This window comes from Ochotona curzoniae, unplaced genomic scaffold (genome assembly GCF_017591425.1).
Source record: "Ochotona curzoniae isolate NIBS_2020 unplaced genomic scaffold, NIBS_Ocur_1.0 contig_2688, whole genome shotgun sequence".
Lineage (NCBI taxonomy): Eukaryota > Metazoa > Chordata > Mammalia > Lagomorpha > Ochotonidae > Ochotona > Ochotona curzoniae.
The window spans coordinates 13,893,297-13,910,583 of NW_024465553.1; the positions used below are offsets into that span (position 1 = coordinate 13,893,297).

General features: G+C 39.4%; 1 protein-coding gene across 11 annotated transcripts in view; it reads right to left on the reverse strand.

Annotated features, from left to right (window-relative positions):
• Positions 1-17,287, reverse strand: part of NRXN3 (neurexin 3) — a 1,255,286-nt gene that overhangs the window by 279,440 nt on the left and 958,559 nt on the right. For all 11 annotated transcript variants that reach the window (XM_040975217.1, XM_040975215.1, XM_040975219.1 and 8 more), the window contains one exon: positions 4,808-4,989. In XM_040975217.1, coding sequence (XP_040831151.1) covers positions 4,808-4,989 — 182 coding nt within the window. The remainder of the gene's footprint in view (positions 1-4,807; positions 4,990-17,287) is intronic.

Genomic DNA, 17,287 nt, shown 5'->3' on the forward strand with positions numbered 1-17,287 from the left:
CAAAAGAAAGAAGAGCTGCTCTTTCTTGCACTGTACAGAAACAACCTGACTCTGTCCTTGTATTCCTGTATTTCTTTGCTCAGTTATTTACCCTAAGGCCATGAACGCCATCAACTTATCTAAGTTCATTCATTCCTGCCACTTATCTTACACAACATTGCATGTTCCCAAATTAGCCATGCTCATTTATCTTTCTTTCTTTCTAAGTTTTGAATCATGACTCAAAAAATCTGGGATCGATATTTGGTACAGTGGGTAATACATTGATTGGGATGCCTGTAATGCAAGTGAAGTTCCAGATCTATTCCTAGTTTCAGGTTCCTGATTATGCACAGCCTACGAAATGGGAATGATGGCTCACGTTGCCGGGTCCCTAGCACATAAATGGCAGAGCTTCATTGTGTTCTGTGCACCTGACTTTGGTGCAGTACCAGCTGTTCAGGCATTTAGGCATTAACTCAGCAAATGGGAGATTCTCTCTCTCTCTCAATCTCTCTCTCTCCCTCTCAATCTCTGTGTCTCTATAATATGTGTAAAATAAACCATAAATAAATAAACAAAGCTTTCATTCTGTCACAGCAACTGATCTTAGCGTGCTGCAAAAAGGATCAGAACAGGACCGATAACTTTAACAGGCAAATAAATCAAGGGCTTTGCGGGAAGGTAAGCATCAGAAGTACTTATATACCCTAAAAGATTTTACTGCATGTGGATTTCAGGAGGACAAAGGAAGACAAATAAAAATGGTCCAACAGGTGAACAGGGACAGAGCATAATTTAGAGCAGGTGTGACAAATAAGTAGTGCAAATCCATAATGCCACACTTCAGCACAGGCAGCAGATGTGGCTCATGGAAGCTTTCTGGGTGTGCCTGCCAACCTCTCAAACCTTCCCAGGGTAAAGTCTGAAGTGAGAGTGAGAAGCAGTGACAGCTGACAAGCAAGAGAAAGCAGTCTTGCTCGGGGGACTCTGTTACAGAACAGACCTCACCTCTGGGTCAGACTCTGCAGTGTTCTTGGAACACTTCCTTCCAATGAGCTTGCCCAAGGATGCAGTATTAGAATGACAATGCTGATACTGCCTGAACCATTTCAGAAGTAGGACTTTCTAGGAATGATCTCCAGTATCAGCTGATAAAACATGCACATTCATTATCTCTCTCTCTCTCCCTCTTGCTTCTATACACACACACACACACACACACACACACACACACACACACACACACACATCATGCCTTTAGAGTTTACATCTTTGTTTTGATCAACTATAACTAACCTGGTCACTAGAGAACACGAGCATTCAGATATACTTGTTTCTTTTCAGTATTAATACTCACAATCAAAGAATGAAGCTTTGCCCCAAGTACCCCTTGTTGCCTTTCCCTGTCCTTGCAATCTGCCATGTTGCCAAGTCAAGCTAAGCTGAATTAAGCTTCTGCCTGTGATGCCATCATTTCATATTTGGAGAGTGGGTTCAAGGCCTGGCTCTTTCCCTTTCAACTCCGCTTTCTCCTAATGTTCCTGGGGAGGCAGTGGTAGATGGTAGAAATTCCTGAGTCACTGTCACGCTTTTGGGGACCAAGATGGTGTTCCTGGCCACTGGCTTTGGCATAGCTCAGAACCAGCTTTTGTAGCATTTGGGAAGTGAATTATAGATGGAAGAAATCTGTGTGTGTGTGTGTGTGTGTGTGTGTGTGTGTGTGTGTGTGTGTGTGTGTAGTGTTTCCCATTTCACCATTTAAACAAACTAAATCTTTAAAAAAAACTCCTGCTGCACACAGAAGCCACAATACAACAATAATTGGAGATGTGGTCTTTGGGGAGGTGTTTTGGCTTGATGTTGAATGTCATTATAAAAAAAAGGCTTGCAAGAATGGGTTTGTTCTTTTCTCCTGAGGACAGGACGTCCTTTGCTCTGGAGAACATAGCATTCAAGGCACAAAAATGCAAGCAGAGAGAGCAGGTGTTCATCTGCCACTGTCTTGAACATAGACTTTCCATCCATTAGGACTGTAAGAAATACATTTCTTTTCCTTATCAAGCATCTATTTTCAAATATTCTCTTACAGCAACACAAATGAACTAGACACCTGCTTTCATCTTCTCTTTATATCTGCCATCATTCTTCTTAGTTTCCCATCTGGATTTTCTTCCAGGCAAACTGAAAGGTGGAATGAAATATTTTCCCTCTCACACAATCCCTTCCACTTCCATTAATGGTCCCTCAGTTCTTTTCTTTTTTGAGTAATTTTCTTTAGCAAAAGGAAGCCAGCTATCCAGTAGGACCACTTTTCATGGGTTACAAAACTCTTAGGTATTTATGGCTTTATTTTCCTAATACATTCACTTAAAATGTCCAGAGTAAAAAGCTGGTTTTACAACCAAAATTTGCAGACTTTCTTGGATTCCTGTATTACCAAGTATGGCAAGGAGCCTACTCCTCTTCCTTGGTAGAAACAAAGATAATGACAACGAGGGAATTCAAAGTAGTTTAAAAGCCGAGAGCAGCAAAAATGATCTCAGGTTTCAGCGAGTCAGACACGTGAGTTTTACCCCATTGTGGATGCTCCAAATTATGGCGTTGCTCCTATAGTTGACTAACCCAAGTCTTGAAGAAAAATCTGTTAAGATTTCCCAACTCTTTAGGCAAGGCAACCTTACTGGAGTTAAGTACCCTAGTACTCCAAGAATGCTCTATTATAATGTAAAACTTCTAGTACTATTACTTTGATTTTTAAAAAAATGTACTATTGTACCATGTGAAATCTAATGTTAAACACGCTTAAAAACATGCAAGACACACATGAACAACAGCAAACAATGGCTTTTCCTTGAATTTCTTGAACTTCAAAGCATGTACAGGGGCAGCTGCTTCTCACACACACGGAAGGTTTATGACGATATAATACATTATAATGGAATGCTATAGTTTGGCTCCAAGTTTCCAAAACCCACATATCAGCTTTGCAAAAATGGTGCCAATTTCGAGAAAACTGTCAGAAAATAAGAAAGTTTCTCTCTAAAAGGTAGAGATATCTTACGGAACACAAGTAGAGAAAAACAGCACTGATAGTAACACAGTATCTGAATTAGAAAGATGCTCAGGGCTGTAGCAAATCATATTTTTCTTAGTAAGTTACATTGAACTAAAAATGCAGATAAATCACCATGAAAATGCAAGTGAGCTGGTAATAATAGCCTACTTACGGCTGCCATGAAATAGTCATTAAATTATATGCAGCATAAATCTCACAGAGTTACGTAAATTATGGTGGTTGTTAAAGGCCAAATAAAGAGAAACTGTCCTGTTACAGCTGCCTTGCTCTTTGCTTCTTGGAGTGGCTTTTGAAAATGTCTACATTTAGCGCCTGAACATCAGATGGCTCCTGAAGCATCTCTGAGATCATTAAAAGTCCACAACTCTATCCAAGACCCCATCTTCCACATTCTAAAGGTAATTATTTCTTATGAGGTCTTCTCTGACCTTGTGGCAGAACTTTGTCCTGCTCTGGCTCTTGCAGGGACCGGACAGGTCTCCAGCTCAAGTTGTGCCCATTTAGCTGCTCCAGGTTCCAAGAAAACATGGAGAAGCAGGTACTAGAGATGGGCGTTATGGCCTCTGAGCTTCCTGTTTGTAGCTCCTGCCAATCAGGTCAAATTCCAGAGGCTGGCAATGGAATCTTACCCTCTGCTTCCCTCTTTTGACCTACATGTGAGTGCAACTCCAAGATTCCCAGTCAATGCTGCCTTTCCTCCTTTTTTGCAGTTTGGTAGTAATCCCCAGATGATTTTTTTTTTCTTAACTGCTTTTTTTTCCACCCTGGCTATTTAAACAGAATCTTATTGTTCCAAATTAAATCCATTCTTTTTAGCCTTGTCACTGCTAACTAATGAGAACAATTCCTCTCTTTGCTCTTGGTGGCTGTACTACGAGTGCTTATAGATGAGAATCATATCTTTCGTTAGCCTACTTTCTTAACTGCAGACTGCACAGGTGATAAAATGGGTTAATTGTTGCTATAAAAATATTTTCTATCCTCATAGCGAAGTCATTTTTTCCTCCAAATCATTTTAATTTCCTAGACTTGCACTGTGTTCTTAAGATCTACAGGGCCTGAGTGTAGCATACTTTTGGGTCCATATATGCCAAATGTGAAGCCCAGAGCTGGACATGCAACACGCACCACTTTGGACGCTTATCTTTTCTTTCTTGCCTGGCCCATTCTGACACTTTGGCTTCAGTTTTTATCACACACAGCACATCTCTTCAAGGAAACTGGCAGCCTCAGAGAGAGAAGTCACCTAAGCATGGTCAGCTGATTTTTTTGTAGATAAAACTTCATTGTAATATAGCCACACACACGTCTAAATAAGCAGATAGATGGTCTGTTGAAGAACTGAGTAACTTTTACAGAGGCTATATGATGGGCACAAATCCAAAATATTTACTGACTGGTTCACCACAAAGTGTCAATCCCTAGCCTAGAAGAACATCACCATCCCAATTGGCTTTGCTAATTGCATCAGGTAAGATAAACACCAGGTCATGTTTTGCTTATAACGAAGCAGTCTGCTGTTTTACATTAGGCCAAGCCACATTACTGGGAAATGGGTCTGGAAGGGAACAATGTCTTTTCCTTTCTACACACACCAGAAAAGAAAATTTTATCGCTAGGAGGTTGCTGGACATCTTCGTAAAGATGGGCATATGCAAGCATATCTAGAATGTTCTGCTGCATTTATCTAACTCACCAACTCAGTCCATCAGCAAGACAAGAAAATCCAGGACAAAGCCAGGTACTCACTATATGAAGCTGCAGGAAATCACCAAGTCCCGGAGCACTGTCGATGCGGACCAAGATGCCATCTTTCACTGTGGTACTGAAGCCCACTGCAAGGCGGTCAGAGCGTGTGCTGGGCCTGTCATTGGCTGGCCAGGTGTAGAGGATGAGGCCACCACTTTTCCCAAAGATGTACGTAGCTCCAGCTGCAAGAACAAGGAGAGAGGGAGACATCAGGGCCAAAGCCTGCAGACAGCCAGCTGCAGCTACACGGTTGAGACTGCACAGGACAGCTGCTAGGAAGAAATGTGCCCATGGGACAGTATTTGGTTATTGAGAGGGATGGCATTCAATGCCTCAGAAAATGGCTGTCACCTCAAATTAAAGATGCCAGCAAAGGGAGGGAATTACAAAACAGGTGCTAGGGAGATTCGTTCTTAGCATCTTCAGCTCCTGCTGTGCAGATAACACACTACACCCAATGGCTTTGGGACGTTGTGTCCATCTTCCTCAAAAGCAGAATTAATTTCACAGTTTTTTTAGGACACCCTTGAGACAGAAAGCATGTCAGCCATTTCCAGGCTTTAGAACATTCTGGTCAGAACCAAGAGTGGTGCCAGATCTGGCAATATACAAAGCACCGTTACTTTCACACTTACATCACAATAAATAAATAAAATAAAGCAAGAAATCTACACTTTGAAAAATCACATGAAGAGGCTGAGTATCCCTTGTCTGAAATACTTTAGACCTGGACTTTTATCAGATTTTGAAAGAGTTGCATTGATATAACAAAATAACCCAGGGATGCTTTTCACGTCAAAACACTATATTCATTTATGCTTATATTTTACACAACGGAGCCTGGAGGAAGATTTGCTCACCATGTTTAGTGCATGGGTTTAATCTTTGTTTTATTTGAAAAGCAGGGAAATACAGATAGGCAAAGAGACTGAGAGAGACACACAAAGAAATCTATTTCCATTTGTTGGTTTACTCCTTAAATGCCCTGTTACTGAGAGGGAGCCGGGCTGAAGCCAGGAATAAGGACCCAGGAACTCAACTGGAGTTGGCAGTGCAGATGGGGGACAGGCTAGACCCCAACTGCTCTTGCCATCTCTGTTTCCCAAGATGTATGTTCCAGGAGGTTGCGATGTGAAGCAGAGCAGAAATTAATGCGGACACTCCAAGAATGAAGGCGTTCCAAATGGTAACTTAACTTCTGTGCCACAATGGTTGCCCTGAGGCTTCAATTCAACCACAACCTCTTACATGAGACCAGCCACAGAATTCTCTTCTTACTCTTTTGTATTGGTATTGACTAGGTTTTTGGAGCATATCGGATTTCAAAAATTTTTTTATTAGACATGCAGATCATGCCTGACTAAAAGTATTTCTCTGTTTCACAATTAAATTGCTATAAACATGGTGGCAGAGATGATTTCCAGGACCTTTTAAGATTCAATTTATTTCCTCTAGTGACAATATTAATCTACATTTACATCAAGAGTTCCATCTCCTCTTCCAAATAAAATTTCAAGAATAAGATACAAGAGAAAAATAATACCCCAGGATGATAAATTTTGAACATAGCAAGTAGTATCAATTATGATTAGTGGATTTATCAATATTCTTATGAACTACTTTGGTTTTGCAATTTTCAGTTTGGACACAGTAATTATCACTAATACATTAATTTAAAAGTTCTTACAAAGCAAACAGAAAGAAAAATAAAGAAAAGATTTGTAGATTGAACATGAAAGAAATTTATTTTAAGCAACAAGCTTTTAGACCTGAATTAGCAAAAATTCTTTGGTTTTTGAAGTTAATATGTATATTGACACAATGCTCTTGCACCTTGCATAGTCCTCTGTATCTCACTCCTGGTGAGAATTTCTGCTTGTTTCTCGTGTCAAAGTTCACAGCCCAATTTGGTACCAGACTTTGTTGTACATTTCCCAGAGAGGATGTTACAACCCTTGAAATTATTTTTAAATTACATTACACAACCATTTATATCTGTAGTAAAAATCTCCAGCATTAGTTTACATGGATTGAGGCAGCTTACAGACACCGTGGGGTGAAGTTATTGTCTATGGAACCAAAAGTGAGCTAGATGGCTCACTTAGGAATTACAAACTCCGTTGTAGTTAGGCTTGGGAGTGTATGTCATTTTGAAAGCACCAACTCCCACTAGATGTTACAGTATACAGAATCACATTTGTTCTCTTTGAGACATCGCTGTTCCCTGTTCCCCAGTTTGCTCAGGCTGTTGGGCACAGGCAGCATCACTTTATCTTTCTTCTCGACTTTTTCAATTCTTAAAGCATGGTCTCTGGAAAGCCACCAACCATCACCCAGAGACTGTGGGAGAGTGGATGAGCAGTTGATGATTAATTCAGTATGCAAAGCTTGTTTGCTCCTACTATCTACAAACACTCTCAAAGCTTCTTAAAATTAGCAATGTGAGTAGACTAATTCACCCTCAAGATCCTTCCATCTGTGAGGAGTTTAAATAATTCCCTTTCTGTAGATGATTACAAATGTCATCACATTGTTTTCATTCTTTATTTAGGAAACTGAAGGTTACTCTGTGATTAATGTATAGAATCATCAAATGCAAATCAGCTTGTGACATTTTACATTAATTTATAAAATTTTACACTGTTCTATCCCAAATATACAGAGGATTTGCCCATATAATTATATTCAGATTTTATCAGGAAATCATTATTTTTTTAAATTCTTATTTTCATTTAATGAAGGGGGCAGCATGAATTCCATCCTCTTGTTTATTCACCAAATGCCTGCCACAAGGAGGGCTGACTCGGTCCAAAGCCAGATGCTAAGCACTCCACCCAGATCTCCCATGCAGGTGGCAGGGACACTCGCACCATCTTGGAGGCAGCAGGGTGATGGGTGAACGCCGTAGGTCTCTGTCACCCGCACTGGAGAACTGGACGGAAGCTCTTGCTTCTGGCTTGGATCAGTGTTGGCTATTGGAAACATTTGTGGAGTAAATCAGCAGATGGAAAAGTTCTGATTCTCTATCTTTGAACAACAAGAAAATAGAATGAATTGATTAAAAAATTGAGAAGGGCAGAACGAAAAACTGTTGCAGTTCTAAATCCTCTATGTATTCAGCCTGCCTAGAGCCAGACTATGAACACAGTGACTGAGGCACAGGATACACTGCATGTTTCATTCCCTGGCTTGGCCACTGCTTCTCTCACAGGCATTTCCACACAAAGAGGAACAACATTTCATAAGGTAAATATATACATTCATCTGTGAGCATACAGTGGTAAGGACATCAGGATGACTTACGTTTTAAATGAAGAAAAAACTTTACTGTAACAGTATCAAAGGGGTGGGGAAAAAAAGCCATAACATCCAGTCTGAATTTTTATTCTTTGTGTTATTCTCATTTCATCACACCATTATGTTAAAAATGTTAATGTTATAGGTGAAAAGGGTGTACAAGGTGTAAAGTGCCTGGTACAAGGCTTATTCATGTCATGTAGAAATAAACACTAAAATGCTTCTCTTGCTACCATATTTGTTAGCAAACATTTATAAAGACCCTAAATGTTCCCACAGTCTGATGCTGGCTTTGAAGGAAGTGAAACTAATAGTTACAATGTAGTACTCTGTTATTCCTTTTCTCTTTACTTTTTCATGCTTTGCTATCTTACATGGTTTTTAATGTTAACTATATTTTATGTTATTTTTTTGCATAAAATATCCAGACTTACTTTGCTTTATATTTTCAAAGTAAAAATAATGGTAATACTTAAATTGGCATCATACACCCCTCCTTGATCTACTGAGAAGTCCCAATTATGAAGCATGGCACCCAAAATCACGTGTTTTCTTCTTGAACCTAGCATTTCCTTTTCTTATTCAAGGTTTTATTTATTTAAAAATCAGACGAGAAAGACAAAGGCATCCCATTTGTTGACTCAGTCACTCTTGAATGCCTTAAGAGCAGGAGTAGGGGCCAGTGGAAACCCCAAGCCAGGAAGCAGGAACCTAGTTCTAAGGTCGCTTCATAGTGAGAGAGCTGGACCCGAGTCATCCCCTGCTGCCTCGACAATATAAATAAGCACAAAGTTGGGATGGAGATGGGACATCAAGTGCATAAACCCTACTTTCAAACAATAAAAAAATGGCATGTTATTTAGCATATAGCCTGAAAACAATGGCTTTGACCTATTTTTAATTGGTTTACTCTTTACTGTGTTGTAGCTGAAGGTGACATTGGCAGAGCTGGAATTAAGAATGTGTATTTGGATACTCTGGTATATTTTCGAAAAGAAATTTTTGTGGTATAGAGGGGTATTCCAAAATTTCATCAAGTGTGCATCATGAAGAAACATGCATAGACCTCATTGTTACACCAAAATAAACTTAACTGCATTTTGCCATGAACTTTTTGGAATCATCTTTATTTTCATAGTATCAAGATTTATATTTATATTTAAATGGTTTTCAAATTGTTTCATTGAGAATAGCTCATTAACTGCCTCTTTCCACAGTATTTATTGAAGTGTTAAAGGAATATATTTGTCTTAATGATGTAACAAAAACGAATCTGTAGATCCAGCAATGTGATCTGCTGCTAAGTGGTGAGGTTGAGAACAGAGAGGTCTGCCTGTACTTCATTTGGTCCTCTTTTTGCACACATCATGCTTCCCTGTTGATGTGTGGGATGAAGACTCCCTCAAGGAATTCCTAGAAGCCAAGAACTCCACAATCAACAGAGAAAGGTAAATAACATGGACAGATTTCTAAGAGACCTCTGCATGGTAGAGAAGAACCACCAGGGAGCTGGGACTAAAGCACACGTGTACAGCATCCTTGCAATGCACTCACTGAATGGATGCTTTATTGTGGTCTATTTTGCGCCACCCCCCCCCCAATTTCTTTGACATATATACCAGAAATAAAGATAAAGCAGATTTAAATAGAGCATAAGTGAAGGGACTGAATGATAAGAGAACATCTATCTATTTTAAGAATATTCTTTTTCTTGAGCATAAAAATGCACAGACACATGCTCAGTAAATAGAGGAACTGACATTACCTAAGACTCCAGTGTGACCTCAAGTAAAAAGAAGCTTCCTTTCTTAAACAATGCTCAGGCAAAGGGTTACTGCCTCTTCTCTCTCTGTTTGTTTGTAAGATTTATTTTTATTGGAAAGGCAGATATACAGAGAGGAGGAGAGACAGAGAGGAAGATCTGTTCCACTGCTTCACTCCCCAAGTGGCCGCAACGGCCAGAGCTTAGCCAATCTGAAGCCAGGAACCAGGAATCTCCTCCAGGTCTCCACGTGGGTACATGGTCCAAGGCCACAAGCAGGGAGCTGGATGGGAAGTGGGGCCACCAGGATTAGAACCGGCGCCCATATGGGATCCCGGTGCATTCAAGATGAAGACTTTAGCTGGTAGGCCATGGCGCCAGGCCTGAGAGGACCTTTTATTAAGTGTTTAATGGACTCCTAAATCTAAATCCAGATAGAGCCCAACAGGTGTATTTCTTTCATCATGCCCTTGGCTTCAGATGGGCTCAGACGTGGGTGTTTGGGAGAGTGAACTGGTGGGGTGAATGCGAGGACTGACGAATAATCTCTTTCTGTCTCTCTCTCTCCTTTGTGTATGATAACGCAACCTTTTTCTGTCTGTGGGATATGTGCACATATGCTTCTGTGTATGTGCATCTTCTTGTTCATTCCTTCTCTCTCTCGCCTTCCTTATATGTAATATATATCTAAAATAAGTGATATGACTACAACCCAATGACTACAATATTAATGAAATGTGATTGCTTTATACATTAAAAACTATAGCAAAAGCTTTACTCAGAAGAAGAAGCCTTTGATGATAAAGGGAATGACTACAAAGGAATTACTTTTAAACTTAATTTTTGTAAAACTAAATAGTATAAATAACCTTATAAGTAAGCTTCCTCTCTGTGCTTAGCACTGTCTTTCAAATAATAGAGAAACAAATCTTAGAAAAAAAAAAAAAAGGAGCACAAGCACCTTACAATAACTTCCCTTAGGAGTATCCATTGAGGTTGTATGAATAACTAAGGGTTCATTAAAAGGTAAACTGTGATATGTAGTGTAATTCAACATAAAGGAATCTAGCAACAAAATTCACTTCGTGAACGAGTTAATACAATCAGAATATAATTTTATTTGTTTTTTAAAGTAACCATAATGACTTTAGCAACCGTTTCTTCAAAAAGAGTAAGTGAAAATGAAGTGGAAAAATAGTCATAAATTTAGTGACTCTCAATAATGCCATACTAACTAGTAAAATTACCTAGACTTTGTCATTAAAATCAAGAAGACAGATATATTCTTTATCACAGTTTAAATCAACATTACTTTATGAGGTCTTACTAAAAATGAAGCAATCAACTGAATTAAGCTATAAAATACTGGGGAAGAATACAATAATTTTAAACACATGATTGAACACCCACATAATCCAAATAACTCAGCTAAAATTAATGCGAACAATTGGCTAAATGATCAATACAAGAGAACTATGTCAAAATAAATCTTTTGTCACCATTTAATAGATGACCAAATGATTTTGCAAAAGGTTTCAAAACCAGTCAGTGGGAAAAGGACAATGTTTTCAACAAATGGTCCTGGGAAAACTAAATATCCATAGGCAACAGAATAAAATTGGGTTCTCACCTTAAGCCATACACAAAACTTAGCTCAAGAAATCTCAAAGACTTATATATGAGAGCTAAAATTATAAAACTCTGGAAAGAAAACACAATGGAAAGTTTTGAGCTGTTCAATACAGTAATAACTTCCTTACATGTCATGAAAGTTACAAGCAACAACAAAAATCAGATTTCAAATTTAAGAACAAGTGTGTCTTATTAAAGCACACTGTAAGCAAAGGGAACGGCTATTTCACAGAATGGGAGAGAATATTTACCCCCCATACATTCGATTTACTCTCAGTACTCAGAATTACACCAAAAAACTCATAGCTCAACATCTCTCCTTTAAAAATAAATAGGTGTTTCTTCAAGGTTGCTACACAGATGGCTAATAAGTACACAGCAAGATATTCAAGGTGATACCAATCAGTATACAGTACCAAAACAACATTAAAGCGCATATCCAACGCCATCATAACTTTCCTCGCGACTGTGTTGTATTCATTACAGGATGTGTGTATCTTCTCCACATCAGCAACCAGATAAACGAGCCTCATACATGTGCAATCACCATTGAGTACGTATTATGGCAATCAACCCCACTGTCAATTTTATGCATGTATAACACTGTCGACAACAGAGGAAATACGCCCTGCTTACCATTCTAAATATCATCACCACCCCACAACTATAGAGTAGAATTTTCACAGAATCTAGTAATTTCATATCTCACTACATAAGCATAAGTATTAAAATACAAACCGCACAGCTCAGAATATGTACCACACCCTCAGTTGGCCAATCCTCTACTATCCATACACCATTCAGAAACAACGCCCAAAAAAACACCACACCACGTCTCAGAAAACCACCAACCTGCCCCAATGTCCTGATGCCAAAAGTAATTAATTACAGTCCCTTAACAATTTGTGGGAGTGACTGCATATAAAACACTACAAACTATTAAAAACTGCCCTCCAGGCTGTGAGCCCTTACAATGAGCCATTTATTTTCTACCTCTGGTCCAAGCCTCATTCTTTTACTTCATGTGAGGCAGTTTCTATCAAGTCCTATAAACTCCTACATCAAACTCCCACAAAACCAGGCCCTCTGCTAGATTCTAATCTTGAACAAACTATCTATTGAATCATAAAAATACAGATATGTCCATGCTGCATCATAAACCGCCCAGTCACTTCCCATTCACACCCTCAAATACGCAAAAGTATTTTACATCATCACACACAACCTCCCAACCCCACACAAAAAAACTCCACCTTACCCCAAAAACAGCCCCAACCCATATAAATAGTGACTTCAGTCACTAGCATTAAAAAGTCATTCCATCTCCACATCACTCCCCCATCCATTATAACAAAAAAATCCAGTGCATCATCTCCGTATGTTAGATCCTAGCTCACATTAAGATGACTCACAAGATGAAAAGATTCCGACATCACCCATGTACACTTAGATTGGAAACTGTTTCTTGATGTAGGTATTTTTAATGATGTGGTACTTGTCCGTCTACCAACAAAAGGAAATTGAAAGTTCTTTATTCAGCCATATATCCTGTCTGTGCTTATCTCTGAGCCTCAGCTTTTGCTTCTCATTGTCCCTCAGAGGTGGCAGGTTTTATTGGACCCTGGAAGATTCTCTAAAGCAATGACCTGGTATTTGAAGCTTCTGTGCGAACACTGGGTCTGCTTCAGAGAGATCACACACACATCACTCTCGAGGATTTATTCCCTTTCCCATAGTCCCCATTTCCTCTGATTCTGGCTGCCAGAGTACAGATCAAGAAACTGAGAGAACAGCTTTGCTCCTTTTAATCTTTCCTCAACCCATAGCAAGAAGGAAGCGACTCACGTGGTTGCAGCAGCAGAATGTGAAGTGCTCAGGCTGGCATTTCAAACAGCCCTCCCACTTCCAAAGAAAAGTCTGGCTAATGAGTGAAGAGGTTCTTTCCACAGGACAGTTCAAGTTCAGAGGGTCTACCTGCACAAAAGCCACAGTGGTGAGACCTCTTCACTAAAACAAGGGGTTCCTCCTACTAGCTACAACCAGGAGTGATACAGTTTTCATAATCTCTGTATTGATTAACTGATCATTTCATATGGGTCCAAACTTGTACTGTCACAAAAGTATCCTTCAAAGAATTGACAAGTACTGTGACCCCACGTAGTTATGGAATTTGTCCAACGTCACAGCTGATGAGTAGCAAAATCAAATTAGAACTTCTCTGTTCTATCATCAGTAATGTCCCTTCTACATCCTTTTTGCTACCTCTCAGAAAAGGGCCTCAGGGAAAAAAAAAACGTGTTTCTTGATTAGTTTTTGAAAGCATGTTTTTCAATTGTTAAACAGCCATTATATATAATTAAGGGACGTAAGTGTGATGTTATAGTGTACATGAACATAGTAAAATCATTGAAGCAACAGATTACCATATCTATGATCTTGCATACTTGACATTTTTACAGTGAAAACTTCTGAAACTCACTTTTTATAATTTTAAAGTACACAAGATTCTATGATTAACAATAGTCACCATGCTGTGGGATAAATCTCAAAAATTCATTCCTCTGAACCAACCCAAACTTCATTTTCTTTGGTCACCACTTGTCCATTCTACCACTCATAACTGAAAACCTCTCTAGTATCTACCAGGTAACTGTCCTAAGGGATGGAAAATCCCATCTCAGTCAAGGTCCACTTGGATATCTCTAACATCATTCACAGGCAGGCCACACAGAATTATCAACTTTAAAATTAGCCTGCTACAAATTTATTGAATTTCAAATCCCATCTGTTGTTGCCTTGGCAGGTCCAGATGAAATGATTTTGCAGGCCTCACAGGGCCTGACCCCTGCTTCAAATAACTCCACTGCTTGAGAGTTACATATAGGTGAGTTTCGCAACCTAGTGGTACTCATTGAAGGACGTTGTTTGAGTAATAATAATCACTATGGAGCGATTTTAATGTGTAAGTGTGTGAAAACATGAGAGACAGGAAAAAGACACAATGGGTAAAGGAGAGAGCGAAAGAGACTGTGAATATGCAACAGCTAATGGGAAGAGAAATAGAAGAAGTCACATCATGGAAGTCAGGCTCTGCTTCCTCAGCATTTGCTTTGCACACATATGCTTTATTCAATACTAAATAAAGTTATGCATTGAGTACATAAAGTAATAAATCATACAGGGCCAAGTCCTGTTCCAATTCATTATCTTCAGTCTACAAGGAAGAAGACAAGGCAAAGAGAAGTGAAAATAAAGTTATAAATTCAATCACTGCAGAATTTAAGGTAATGTAGGAAGTTGTGCAGTACCTGAAAAGGATGTGTCAGAGCTTTCTGCCACTTTTCCTCGATGCTAAGGTCCCTGTGACAGTCCTATACGCTAGCTTAAGAGTGCTCCACTAGATTTTTTCAGTCCCAACAGCACAAAGCTTAAAACATCCAACAATCCTTGCTCTGATGCCTGAACGCTTGGGAAGTAAGAGGCAAGCTGAGCCAGGAAGGATGCTGGAAGACCCAGTGCATGGCAGAAAAGACAAGTACAATGGCTGCTTAATCATTTTCACAGTGAAATGCCATTTCTTTGGACTCTTCTGACATTCATGAATGATGCAGGAGGAGGACATGACAAATGCAGTGCAATTCCCTGTGACAGATACTTTGGAGGAATTTATGCCCCCTCCTCCGGGGACAAAAGGGCTCCAGGGCTCCGTTATCATTTGTTCTGGAAAAGAATTTACAGTCTCTCCAGCAACTCCTTTTACCCAACTCAATAAAGTGCTTATTTTGATATACTGACTGTGATTGTTCAAGAACAACTGTATCCTTGGAAATTCATGCACATGGATTAGTGTCCCTGGCTCACGTTCCTGCAGTCTGTGCACTGCTGTCATTTCCAGTTCTTAAAAATAAGAGGACCTATATGCATACTTCCAAACAACACATCTATCTGCTTAGTGAGAAATACACACACATATACGTACACATAAATATCTTTTTATGTGCATGGAGAATCTCAAAAAAAATTGTGGAAAATGGAATTAAAAATGTCTTAAATTCCATGAGCAAAAATTCATCCATAGTTTTTTTTTTTACATATTATCGATATTTCCAGAATATTTTAAAAACATTTTAGACAGGGATTTCAAATTTGTTTGAACTGATAGAAAAAGAAAATAAAAAGCTCAATTTGTAATTTGAAGTCCCCATCAAATGATGTAAATAAATATACATACATGGGGTGTTTATAAAGTTTATGGAAGATGTAAATTATCTTTCCATTCCAATTTCTGTTAACTTATTCCAGTACTGTTGATGTGTATAAATGTGTGTGTGTACGGGCACACACAGGTTGCTCTGTAACATCTAAAGTTTAAATGCTCTGTGGGATCCTTGTTACTCAATCCTTTAGCATATCGTAATGCACACTGTTAAAAATGTAACAGATTGTTTTTTATATCCTCTACTCAGGGAAAGTCTCCCTATTAATTATAAATTAGATGGTACCTTCACAAATCCTCATCATGTTTATGCGACAGGCTGTCCACTTTCCTGAATGTAGGAGAGACACCAGGAATACAACAAAATGATTGAGAGATGATAATACCATTATGACAATAAGAAAAATGAATATATTTTAAGTATATCACCTGATAGTTCTAAGTGCTGCTAATACATGATGAGGGTTTAGATGTATTATAGAAGCTAGTAGTACTATAATTATTACATACGCAGTGTAGGTACTCTGAAGATAGTGACAGGCTCTCCTGAACGTAAACGGGGAGAGCACCCTTCATACAGGAAAGGCTCGAAGGCAGAGACAACTAGGGCAAATGGCTGACATCAGAAGTCCTCTTGACAGTGCAGGCATGCGGCAAGAGGCCAAGCTGCACTTATCCCATAACAGAGTCCCTGGGTTCGAGTGGCAGCTCCATCCCCTAGTAAGAGCATTCTGAAAAGTAGCAGTGATGTCCCAAATACTTGGATCCCTGCAGCCACGGGGGAAACTTGGGCTGAATGCCTGGCACGTGACTAGAGTGTGATCCGGTACCTGCTGTTTTAATCACTTGGAGAGTGAAACAGAGGAAAAGAGCTTTCTTTTATATTCCTTCATCTACCCCTCTCCTATCTGCATTTTTCTCAATCTCTGTCTTTTCGCTAGTCCTCACCCCAAATCAATCAAGAGTAAGCAAATAGAAATGTGCTTGGCTTGATGGAAGAACAGCAAGGAAAACAGCTTATATGAAGTGGAGTCTTCAAGGGAGAGCAGGGAAGAAAAAGTGATTGCAGAAGTAAATAAGAAGTCAGATTAAAGGGAAGTAGCTTCTAAGAGGGAAGCCTTTGCCTGACTCTACCTTCCGATGATTGCAAAGTTTCACAAGAAGTGCTGCCCATCACACTTGAAGCAAGGCACTGACAAGAGGTAACCGGCATGGAGAGAAGCCGCCAACTGTGATCGATCGTGTGAAGAACAAATCACTGAACTCCGAATACTTAACCAGAAGTTCACAGCAATCTACGACTGCCATCTTCAAACACATTAAGGACACCACATAGGACAAGGCGGGCTCTAGACCAAAAGTACAAGAATCAACAGCAGACATCAAAATGTGTGCTATTTTTTAAAAGCTAACATAGTAATATTAACAGGGCCTCAAAAAAAAAAAAAAAAAGGGCCCAGCATGGTAGTCTAGTGGCTAAAGCCCTCACCATGCATGCTCTGGGATCCAATATGGGAGCCACTTCATACTCAGGCTGTTCCACATTCCAGTGTGGCCTGGGAAAGCAGGCAAG